Here is a 12,731-nt window from a genome sequence, read left to right on the forward strand (position 1 = left end):
CACCTGCCCGGTTCTGTCATCAGACAGCAGAGGCCAGTTTCATCACCCTCCACTTCTCACTGTAATGACCTCGATTTTATTTGAAGCGGCTATCCAGCAGCCGGACAACGACGCGTCCAATTCGCAACTGTACAAACTCGTCTCTGCACGCGATTTCAGCGGATCCAATCTCCATTTGGTCGCAGAGCGTTATCTTGAGACTTTCTGCAATACCAATTTGTCCATTGTACGGCGGCGATGGGTCGGCATCGCGCTCGCGGGCATGCTGGAGAAGCCGAAGGTGACTGCACACATCAAAGGGTCGACACAGCTTCTTCACAATTTGGGCGCCATCATTCTGAGCAGTACCGAACAAGAGCAGGCGAAGATCGTCACTGGAATTATCATACGGCAGGCACTGGAGCAAGGCATCGATTACTGCAACTTCTGGTCGTCGGAGAAGGTCAGACACAGCGCGCCAAATTTTCCGCTCGAAGCCGGTGCGAAATGGATGAACGAGTTCCAGACATTCCTCGACGCTCTGAGCGATCCGGCACTCACGAGGCCTACCAATGAGCCCTCGATCACGTACTTCGTCTCACTGTTCACATCGGATAAATTCAGATGGCGGGAGTCAGCCAGTGTTTTCCCTATTGCCCTTATCGAAGCCGGGGTGTTGACCGTCATTGCTCCTGACGAACATCTCAAAGAGTGCCAGTTTGTGGAAGTACCGATCGAGCACATCGTGAGCACACGGTCAGAGCCGTCGGCACTGCACAATTCGCAGGAACAACATATGGAGCATGAACCGTGGGACCTTGTCATGACACTCAAATCAAGCCCCTGGAGCTACCGACTGAACTCCGCTCAACGCATCGCGACGGAGATGTCGCTCATGTTCAAACATTGTGGAGACGCGTTAGAGTGGAAAAGTTGCATCGAATCTCACAAGAGAGTGCACATGCACTACTCGGAAACGTCTCGCAACATGCCTATTGATGTCAGCTCACCTTCTGTCCGAAGTTCAACCGCCAGGCGGTCGCTCCGAAGTAGCTCGCAGCCGCGTTGGACGGAGCGCATCGCTACTAAGAAACCTAGGATGAAAAGTAGCGATCTGGGTTCTCTCCAACCGCGTATACAAACTCCTCGAGCCGATCTCCAGCCGCAGCATCAATCAACAACATTGAGACGCACAACACACAGCAAAGGAAAGTTACCCCGTATTACTCAAGCCGCAAAACAGAAGATATTCGAGAAACTCAATGCGGAATCTGACGCTGAATCTGAGGATCTCGACATAGCCATAGAAAATGCTCGCAATAATGTTTCCGATACTTCAAGTGTTACATCATCGCCGCGAAAAAGGTCACAGGGCCCAAATGCTGTCCCGAGCAAGAAAGCAGTCAAGAGCAAGTCGAAGGCACGCGTATCACATACCAAGCATATGGCAGACGACGATGAAGAATTCATGCCAACTCAAACAAGGACAAAGAAGAAGACGAGTACCAAACGCAAAGCAGCACTAGACACTACAGCTGAAAGCAAATCAAGGAAGAAACCTCGTAATGATGTAAAGTCGAGGACAACGAACTCGGAACAGCAGGATCAAACACATCTGCTTGCAAAGCCACTGAGGTCACCACATTCTGTCACATCGCCACAGAACACCTTAGTTGAAGGACTTTTAGGTGCAAAAAGAGCCGCCGATCTCTCTGGTCTTGCATTTAAGAAACCAACACTACCTGCAAGGGTTGTCCAGACACCTTCGACCCCTACCAAGCCAAACAGAACGCCCGCAAAAGCAGCATCGCGGCCCAAAACCCCTATGGAAGCACGAAGGCGTTCTGGTGGCCACATTTTACAATACATGGCATCTTCACCACTCGTAGCTGACGACGCCGAAGACAGTAACGAGTGGTTCGACGGTTTCGTTGAGACTGCAATACTCTCTAGCAATAGTAAACCTACGCCCGCGTCCCCAACCGCGGATTCGACAGCGATTTCTGGCCATGCAGATTGCAACGACGTAGCATCCGAGAAGAAGACCGGTGATTGGCAGACTGCCAAAAGTGACCCGTTCAGCCGGCGGTCTGTTGGCAAGATGGCTACATCGTTCATACGCCGTCTAACTGGAGAAGAATCGACGAATGCGGATGTTGGCCCGGATATTGGCATTTCGAAACATGCGCCTTTCACAGTCGCTGGCTCTAGCAAATCAGAAGCCTACACAACTGTGTCTAGAGATGATGAAACGACGCCAGCACTACTTCGTAACAAAGTCGCCGCCAAAAACGAGGTGATTGAATCGAATTTGGACAGCTATCAGCAAGTTGTCGACTCTATTCAGCCAGCCAGTGCCCTGCAAATCTCGGCCAAAATGACCCAACAAGCCATGGAGTACGCGCAGCACACCATCGAAGAGACTAAGCAACTTGTCGATGATACGCCTGTCGAGGAGACACCCGATGAAGACAATGTGAATTTTGAAGACATTACCCTCGTCGGCGGTAATGGATACTATCAGCAGGTTGTCAACGAACTCAATGTTTCACCCATTAAATTCTGCTCCTCACCGCCACGTCCAGGCTCTTCTGGTAGCCATAGCTCGACATCCGCTACGCCCGAACCCTTGACTGACCCACCTGTACCGTCTTCAGAAGCTGACGAGTTGCAATGGGAAGCGAGCCTGCAGGCGCATCAGCGCGATCTTAACAAACTGCTGATGCGCACATTGAAACGAGTTATGCGGCACATTGTTGACAGCGAGACTAGTGTGACTGACATTGCGGAGATGTATGCACAGGATGGCGACCATGTACTCAGCGCTCTGATTCAGCGACATGATACCGACCATACGCACATATTTCAAGACATGGAGAACATGAAGGCAGGCCTTCGAAAAGAGCTCGAATCTGCTGCAAAACAGATGGCGAAGGACAGAAGACGACTCAGCACAATTTCCTGATGTCTATAAAGCTCACGATGAACAGTGGCGAAAGCGTTGTAACATCATGCGGGCGAAGTCTTATGCAGGACATACACGTATAGTATTAAGAAAATGTATGCAAGAGTAGTCCCAAAACACGATAGCATAGCCCGACATGGAAACAAACATGTATTAGTAGTTACCCAAACCAAACATGCGTCCCATATCTTGCTTTACACGTGCGTCATGATTGACTTTCTCCAGTATATGATGCGCCTTCATGTATAGAACTCTCGCGAGAATTTCGCTGAGAGCTTTGTTCTTTGTTCTTCCCTTTCTCAATAATGTGCTTCATCGACATGCCACCCCACGGTAGTCCAGATAGTGATTGACTTGTATCAATGTTGTCCGGCTCCGGTGATGCGTACGAGCTTCCAGCTCTTCGTTGGTTCTCCGCATTCCGCTCAGTCGCCTCTTTCTGCTCTTTTATTTTGTCGCCTTATCCATGTTAGCAAAGTTCCGCTGAAACGTGTTATGCGTGCTCCTTACGAAATCTTCTTTGTGCGAGCTTATTCTGAATCTTCCGCCTTTCGCTGGGGTCCTTGACATCGGACCATTCGTCTGATCTTGCTTCCGGAGACTCGGCCGTCACGGATGAACCACCCTTGGATGAGGCGGGCTGGTTGGGACTAGATTGCTGACCTTGGGACATGTTTCCAGTCATCCAAGCAGAATCTATGCAGCACATAGAGGTCGTATTCTAGGAAAACAGCCCGTGGAGCTGTCTAGCTTGTATCGAAGATAGCCGTGCTTTAGATTGTAGTTGACGTGCAGCTTTCTCCAGTCCACAAAGCAGGTGCTTTGTTAAGAGCCAGGTGATGAAGAGCTGGTTTCTCCTATTTGAGCGATGCTGATGTGTAGTTGTAGAGGAAGGACAGATGATGTGTAGTGTCTATCTGGTTGGCGGGCGCATTGCGAGTATTTCTATTGCTATGTGATTTTGAGGGATCCATTGATCAGCCGCAAGACAGAGTATGTGTGATGAAGGAGAACGTCGAACGATCCAAGATGCTAGTATGATCTACCTAAGCGTATGGAAACTGGGGGCCTTGAAGCAGCGGGGCCTGTGAGTGCAATTATGACGGGGATGTAAGGGAAGGATGTGCGAAAAGGGCGCGGCTGAAGTCTTGAAATGATCCCGTAGAGGATCGCCCATGATACCTGGTAAGGAGTGAGACAAGGCTAACCATTCTTGACGCTTACTATTTGGTATCAGCTTGGCCTATTCGTTGTAAGATGGCATTTCGATGTCTGGCGATTGTACACAAATACTAAGACCAGAACCCGCTGCGGGACGAAAGCTCGATTGTTCTTAGTCTCGTTCGGCAGTATGATATAACAAATACCATGAGTGAACACTATTGGTGCATTCGTATCTAGTTTTAATTCAGTTTCCGTGTGAGGTTAGAGGTCCACTCGACGCAGTACCTGCATGCGCCGCAGTGGGGTCCGGGATGACCGCATCGTTGTAGCCTTGCCGTTGGGCTGAAGTGTCTCAAACATTCTGTCGGGTCGACTTGCACCAATAATGCTTGGTATTCCCAAAGGAAGTGGTAGCGTGTATGTACATCAGCCTTGTACTCTCGAAACGTCATGGCATCAGGCTTCCTTGCTGGCATCGCGCTTCAGCTCTGGGCCTATAAGCCTGTGCTGTATCTTATTCGCCGAGAAATTCTATATGACATAGCACATAGTGATTATGCTGCACGTTCTGTTGGTACAGGCCAGTCTGATGTACGACCAACGTGCATGTCAACCAAAAGTGAGCAAGTGATGCTACCTAGGTATATTTCGAGTCATGTTTAAGCGGGGCATCGCGAACAACGACGGGAACATAGGAGCGAAACCCATATGCTGTCTGCCAACAGAATCGTGCGCGTGGGGTCGGTATAGAGGTTGAGCTAGTGGTGGTGGTCCAGGGCCACCTAGGGCCTTGGGTGCTGTGAAATGGAATTGCGGTCGGCACGATGCCCGCTAAGCTTGATCGGACGAGCTAGAACCGCGTACCTTGACCTCATTCGTCACTTCTTACCAGCCACGCGTGGCTGGAGTCTGCGCTGACCGCTCTGCAGTCTTGCACTGTCGACACCATGGCCCGTTGTCCTTCCTTGTCGAGAAAACAAAACGCAAATATAGATTCGGCTGCGCTTCGCTCGGTACAGCTTGCCCCCCTCCTGATGCCGTCCCCAAGGCCCGGCTTTGCCGCACCTGGATCCTGAACCGTTCCAGTGGTTGAACACCGCATCGGAGCTGGAAGTGTTTGCGAGATCAACAACGACACTTCTAGATATGTTTCGCATTGCTTACTGTTATCGTATCGTCTAGCAAAACGTTGGATGTTCTCACAAAAATGTAGCATGGGCGGCTAAGAAAAAGGTCGATGCATGAGACCGCCTGCTTCTTCGCACTCGCACTACTAGCTCGCGATACTCTAGGCTTTGACAAATATTGCTGGAAGGATTGCGGACCGATTTCATCGCCCTGCAGTCGTCCCCGCAAGTTGATAAGAGCGGAGCTTTGGCCGGCCTTATTGTAGGGGCCTTTGATGGCACCTTTGCGAATACGGGACGTTGCAAACGGCTCGCGTCCAGCGGCAGCGTGCCGCGGATGCTCGGGGCACGTCTGGCACCATGATCAACAATTTGAGGCTTCCAGCCGTGATGTGGGGCCCTACGTTTCCACCTTCACCGTACACTGGAAGGAGCGAACTTTCTTCGAACCCTCCGAGACATCGCAATCACACGGCTTCCAGCTCCATCCTTCGGTCCCTTGTGGTTGGTGCCAGGGATGGGCTGAACAACGTCTACCTACAGCTCGAACAACTTCACGTAAGATGGTACGATCAGAGTTGTTCGCTTGGAATGGAGACGAATCCGTGCACTCTCGGCTGTGCACTCTTCCGAGATTTGGGCTAACCTCAACACCCGATTCTATCAATTGATGGACGCGAAGGTGCGAGATACTGCAGATGGTGATGTTGTGGGTGGCTGCACAGCATGCACAATCTTTATGAAAACGTAGGGTACGGCAAGCGTGCAAAGCCATGCAGTATACCCACTCTCGAGTAAGGCCACCTGAATGGTGGATACAATTGACATGCGCTTCAAAAACTAGCGCTAGTATCTACGCCCACGCATAAATCGTCAACTTTGGGAACGGACCCCAATCTGTTAGCTGTGACAAATTCTCGGAGGTCAGGGGTTATATATGTCCTATGGCACCTTTTGCGAGACATGGTCCAACAACAGAGACGGTCCGCCTGAGTCTTGCAGGATGTCTTCCTGGACACAACCTTGGAATCTGCAAGGTAAGGCTTCGACTGCATGCAGCGGGAACGTGAGGGCGGGTTTATGTGACAACCTGTGGCGAACGGCGGATGACTCAAGACTGCGACTATCTGAAAGATATCCAGATGGGAAGAAGGCTTCGGTCTAACAGATGATGCTATAAGGGAGATGGTGGAGTTTTGGCATCTATCGCCAAGAATCCTGACAAGCGTACTAAAATTCATCTCCACTGTCTATACTCAAAGAGTCACGTGCCATGTCGAGAAGCACAGAATAGCTATTGTGTCAGCAGCGATAAATCAAATAAAGTCTGACAGGATTCCTAATACCCGTCTGTGCTCTAGACTAGCACCACACATCATGAGACGCCATACTCTGTCATTGTTAACGGTCTTCTTTTTCAGAGGCCAATTACCATCACTTCTCGACCACGCTGAGGGTAGCAGGATCAAATGACGTTGCTGTCACCCCTATTGATGGCAAAAAATAGTCTACATGAATCCTGACTTACACCCTGAAGCTCAACCCAATGATTATCGCGATACAGTAGGCCTCCACCAGGAGACTGAACAGCGACTGTACACTCTCGTGGAATCCTTACTTACCAGAGCTACATCTGGGGGTTGAAGTCTGACCTCTCGTCTCTATGTGCTAGGCAGCAAACGACTACGCCATCTCAATAGTGGGAGCAGCTCAGCAATTTTTGCTTGAGGTAATGCCAACGTTGTAACAGGAGAGTCTCCTGTGCATTCTCACCTGTCCAATAGTTTGATCCAAGCACTTGCTATTCAAACAAAAAAAAAACTCAATGCACGCAACCTACTTTCCTTCTCAGGCGTGGATGGATCCAGAAGAGGTGATAAGAGCCGTCCTTCCAGACTTGGGGATACGGTTCTATGCCACTGCGAACCTTGACCCCTGGGGCAACTTGCATTTTAGGTTTCAAATACTGAACGACACACAGCCTTCACGTGAAAGTTGGTAAGCATCCTACTTCTCACAAATTGCACAATGGCATACCCTGTATCCGCGCTTTCCACCTCCGCCAGAAGCCAGTACCAGCGCTGGAGGAGTACTTTCATTGGTCAGCCCTCGAACACTCGTTGCTCTCGTCCGCCCGCAAGACGAGAAGGAGCATGACAAGAAAAACCAGCGACGACGTGTTCTGAGAGACAGGGTATCGAACAGCATGGCAGGGTTGAAAACGAGGGGAAGACAAGATGTCCTCGCAAGCTCGACGAGGGTCAGCACGTCTACCATCGTGCCGCACTCGAGCTGGTAGAGACCTATGTCCCCGCCCTGATGGCTTAGGCGCTTCGACGCATATTCAACACTCACGGGGGCATTGAAAAGGTGCCCGCCAGCCTACACTGCGATAAATATACCCAAACTATACCGAGCTAAGGAGCGGGAGATACGGCCCGCGAGCATTAGCACGCCCAGTACGCAGACCCAGATGGTCTCCTACAACACTTGGCGTGTCCACCTTGTGGCACTCCATTGCTTACGACTATTTTAACACTTTAGTATTGGCATAAGTGCAAGGACTAGAGGAAACGCCTAATAGATTCGAACAGTATTAGTCGACTAACGGGCCTGGTGCTAGTTTGTAGACAAGTCGTTCCTGCTAACGCTCGACTCTCCGTGGCTTGGTTGCAGTAACGTCCCGCTGTCTCGCAACCGTTCGGATATACCTGATTGATTTCGTGCCTCAGCAATCCTGAAAGCTTGTCGATCATATTCATTGTGCAACTAGTTCAGCAGGAAGCTTTGAGCGAGCTACCTCCATGTAGCATTGTTGAGGTCTAACTCCATTTCGTCATGTTGGAAGACGCACGTGATGTGAGCCTGGGCCCAGTCGAAGAGTTGGAAGAGTATTTGATTCCTGGTACAGGTCATGCATGCGCTACCATGGCCATCTCTTTCCGGAGCGAGGTCAGGTTAGCTTCAAACGGAATAGGAAGTCAGACTTACCGCATCTCCGAATCCATCTGAACATGCTGTATTACGGGTTTGTCATCAAGACACATGTTGCATGTGAAGAAGGGATTTGTTGTGGTCGTCATATCTGCATCGTTGTCTTCACGAGTGTATCAAGCGATACATGTCTATTGTCCAACGAAGAACGAAGAAGCTTCGAGCTTGCCAACAGCCAAGGCTTGAGGTCACTTTTTTAGCTTGGTCATTGCGACTCTTTGAAGACGAGTAATGGCTATCAATCTAGTCTGATCATACCCGAGTGGCGAATGTCTGATGGTGATGCTGCGAAAGGGGAAGGTGAGCAGCAGGGACGATCCGGCGAATCTCGTCGACATGTCTTGTTCATAATGGTAAAGTGTGGCGAGATGATGGTGTGGCGGCTGTGGCGTGGTGCCGATTGTTTGCTTCTCGATAGATGTGGGCCATGTCGTTTGTTCTGCTGGCGAGCGAGGCGTAAAAGATTTTGCAGTGCTTGGTTGCACAGTATTACTGAGCACAGTAGCATCCAAGGTGAAGGTCCGACAGAATAACCTGTTTTTTTTGGGGTGCGGGCGGGTAGCCAAGCCACACTGTACCTGACGATCGATACGCGGATTTCGATGCATGGATCCATGGTGGTCGTACCGAGTAAATAAGGCGCGGTGCACATGGCAAACAAGGTCTGGTGAGAAATGACGCAGGTGAGGGTGGCTGAAGAGAGGGGCACCGTTGGTCGGAGAGTGAGAAAGTTGGGGCGATGGGTTTGGCAGTGGCTGACTGTTGGTCGCGCTGGCCGACGCAGCGCTGGACAGGTGGGCGTTTGGGCATGGATCGGCGGAGTCTGGCGGCCAGTCGTCTCCATGGAGCAACACTCGGCTGCTTTGGTGTGTCGGCAACAACGGGCAGGCTTGTGATTGTTGCGAGTAGTCGATGCAATGCAGGACGGGCTGCGCCACCACGCCGGCTCAATGCTCGTCGTCTTGTCTAGCCTGTCACCGTTCTTGGTGGCATTGGCGGGCTCAGCTCAGGTGTGCGCATAGAATCGGGGGTTGTTGCCATGGCAGAGTGCTGCTGGCGGGCGTTGAGACGAGGCGCAAGTCGTGGTGTCGTGTGGCGTCGCCGTGTCTCGTGCTGCGACGTGCGTGTGTGGAGGGCAGGCAGCTTCTTGGATGTTTAGCAGTGGGTCGTGGTGGCCAAGCGTGGTTGGCCGCCGCGATACACAGCCCCAAAAGGCTTGCGTTGTTCCGCCGCGGTGCGCTGAGGCTACCTCTTTCTCTGCTGTCGAATTTCAGCGCCAGACTGCCACTTTGTCTCTCCCCCCCTCCCTTCTAAAGTCGCCTGCACTTGTCGCGCGCGCGCCCATCGCACGGTAGCCGCTCGCCAGAAAAGGGCCGTTGCAGCCAGATCCCGTGACTGTCTGCTCAGTTGTTCCAAGATTTGCCGTAGCTAGGCGCACGCCCTCTCCTGCCTGCTTGCCTTTGCCTAGCCTGGACTGGGACCGTCAGCCACAAGACTGCTTCAACGGGTCCCTCGTCATCGGCACCTGGACTACCAGACGACCTGCACTCTACGACGACCCTGCGACGGCCTACTAGTTGCACCACGTCCAGCATCGCCATTGTCTCGCTCGCTCGCTCGCTCGCACGTCTGTCTGCACTGTACTCGCACCCCGGCCATCCCAGGACCCCTCCCTCATCGACGTCTCTTTGTGTGCAGCCGCCGTGCTCGCGCGCTTCTTGCTAGTCGCCTGCTCGAGCCGCAACGCCTCGCGACCGAGGGCACATGCGAGCAGTTTAAGCGTGCTCAATTGCGAAGCTGGCGCTTTCTACAGCCCAAGTCTATCTGGAGTGCTGGTAGAGGACGTAGAGGACGGCCATTTGCGCGCTCCCCGGCGGCCGCATCCATACAAAGGTTAGACGAGTGACCCATGCATATACCACGACCCGCCGCATCGTCGGAACGAAACCAATGCTAATGCGACGTCAAGATACCCGCACTGAACCGTGTCGCCACACCACACCATGGCGGCCTCGACGCGAGCAATCACGCCGACGCCTACCGGCCCATTCACTACTCACAATGCGCCCAATACCCCAGGATCTGCCGCGCGCAACTCCCACGGCGGAGCAACTTTTGGAACCCATCTCACAAAGTCCCCCAGCGGCCTGTCACCGCGCCTTTCGCCTCAGCCGCTCACCGGCGCCGCTGCCATGGCTGACGAGCGCCGCTTCCGCGAACAGTCTGCGCGCCAGACAAGCCCCAATCCCGCTGTCGCCGCGCTGCAAAGCCTGAACGGCAGCGTCCAGCTCATGAGCCACCCTTCAGACGGTCCGCAGCAGTCCGCGTCGGCAAACAACAAGGCTGACAAGATGGCCAAGCCGCTCATCACCATCCCCGACCAGATCAACGTGACAGGCGACAACATGCAGACAAGCCCCGTCAGCCTCTCGAGTTTTGGCGATGGTGACGCGCCCAACGCGCCGGGTGCTCCTGCGACCGAAGGTGCTCCCACCAGTACTGCAGGACGGGAGGGCGCGTCCCAGCAGCAACCACAACAACAACAGCAGCAGCAACAGCATCACCACCAGCATCACCACCAGCTCATCGCCCCGAATCCTGGAGACAACCCGGGCAACCGCGCATTCACGTTCCCCGGGCCACTGCCCCCAGAGCCGGACCCACGCGCCCCAGCCCGCCAAATGAGTCTGCCTGGATACGGCCAAAACACGCCCAAATCACCGTCGACAAAGCGTCACAAGTGCCCATACTGCTCCACTGACTTTACTCGCCACCATAATCTCAAGAGCCATCTGCTAACCCACAGTCAAGAAAAACCATATGAGTGCCCCACCTGTCAGGCGCGTTTCCGTCGTTTGCATGACTTGAAACGCCACACGAAACTGCACACTGGCGAGCGTCCACACACGTGCTACAAGTGTGGCCGCAGATTTGCACGTGGCGATGCCCTTGCGCGACACAATAAGGGTCAGGGTGGCTGTGCGGGCCGTCGCTCTAGCTTCGGCATCGACGACGATCTCGGGGATAAAGGCGACGAAGGCATGGATGGTGTCATCTACACGGGCGAGCCTGATGGAGAGGGCGACGAGGATGATGATGGCCGGCGCGTTAGTGAGCCGGCGCGCAAGAGACAAAACACTGGGAACTCTACCCAAGGTTCGTATTCTCACCATTCCAGCACTTATCCGCCTATTGCTGCGAACCGAAGCTCGAGTAGCCAGAACAATTTGCGCCCGTATTATCCAGGGTCTTCTGCGCAGCCGACTAACGTCTCGCCCACAGCAGCTCCTACTAGCATCTCGTCGATTCAGAACGCAAACACTCAATCCAATGTCTTCGCCCAGGGTGGTATGACGGAAAGCCCGAGGCCATTGTCGCCAGGTCAGCAGGAGCAGCACCGCCTGGGTGCGCCTGAAAGCAGTCACCCTGGCTCACGGTCCCCTAGCCTGTCGCATCACATGCACCAGCAGCAGAACTATGCTCGTGGTGGGCGGGGAACCCCTCCGGTTGGCCTGGCTCCACCCAGCACAAGCAATGGTCCTCATCTACCCTCTCTGCCTGGCCTTAGCCCTATGCCTCCTAAACAGGGCTCTCAAGGTGCCAAAAGCAACGGCCCAAGCATGCTCCAACATCAGACCATGGCAGCCCCTGGAAACGGCTCGCAGCCGGGCAGCATGTCCAGCCATGGCGGAAGCGGCAGCAGCATGCGCGAAGTCATGGGTAATCAGGTCGATGTGTGGCAATATGTCCGCGAGATAGAAGCTCGTATGGCCAGAATGGAGAAGGAACACAATGACAAGATTGCCACGCTACAGCACGAGATCACAACGCTGCGGGCCCAATTGGCCCAGCAGCATGTTAACAACAATACGCAAGCCCACCAGCAAGGTCAATAGTGTAGGATGGTTCCAATGGCAAGGGTCCCAGTGCTTTTTCTGCTTGGTGCGGTCTTTGCAACGAGATGCAGGCGTTGGACGGAAGGACAACGGAGGCGTTACACGGAGTACAAAACCCAAGATTGAGTAACAGACGAGATTTCAGGCTTCTACATGGATCAACATACGTCAGGGATCACGACGAGCATGTTACAATGATACCCCATGCTAAGATTACTCCCAATGTTTGGCATTTTTTCTTTCTTACTTTGTTGTGTGGTTGCTACCATTCAAACCTGTATATTAGCTCAGTTAGTATTATCTCAGTTTTCCGTTGCTAGAAGCTTCTCTGCGACCATGATGACGGGCAGATGGTCGGTGAGTGACGTGAGCTGCCATGCCAGCAAAGCGTGTGAAGCCACGCGCCCAGCATGTTCCTGGCAGCCGCAGGTGGCACAAGGGACTAGAGGGGATGAATCAAAAACGGGGGAGAATGCCACTGCTGCTGACGCTGGCGGGAGAGAATTCCTCTTGCTAAAAGTTTGGAAAGCGACAGTCGTTGCCATGGTGTTTGCAGCAGTAGTCATGGTGGGTGGGTGCGCAGGAGGGACGGACCCTTCGCGGCTA

The 12,731-nt window shown here is 53.0% G+C and overlaps 2 protein-coding genes across 2 annotated transcripts; both read left to right on the forward strand.

Annotated features, from left to right (window-relative positions):
- Positions 1–64: 64 nt before the first annotated feature.
- On the forward strand, positions 65–2,944 carry ACET3X_008278 (uncharacterized protein; the record flags this gene model as incomplete). Its single annotated transcript, XM_069454434.1, has 1 exon — positions 65–2,944. One exon carries the CDS (start codon positions 65–67, stop codon positions 2,942–2,944), a length of 2,880 nt encoding a protein of 959 aa, XP_069303880.1.
- Positions 2,945–10,232: 7,288 nt separating this feature from the next.
- On the forward strand, positions 10,233–12,125 carry ACET3X_008279 (uncharacterized protein; the record flags this gene model as incomplete). Its single annotated transcript, XM_069454435.1, has 2 exons — positions 10,233–11,385; positions 11,512–12,125. The coding sequence occupies 2 exons, from the start codon at positions 10,233–10,235 to the stop codon at positions 12,123–12,125; spliced, it is 1,767 nt and encodes a 588-aa protein (XP_069303881.1).
- Between the last annotated feature and the right edge of the window lie 606 nt (positions 12,126–12,731).

Source organism: Alternaria dauci, chromosome 8 (assembly GCF_042100115.1).
Source record: "Alternaria dauci strain A2016 chromosome 8, whole genome shotgun sequence".
NCBI classification, from domain to species: Eukaryota; Fungi; Ascomycota; class Dothideomycetes; order Pleosporales; family Pleosporaceae; genus Alternaria; species Alternaria dauci.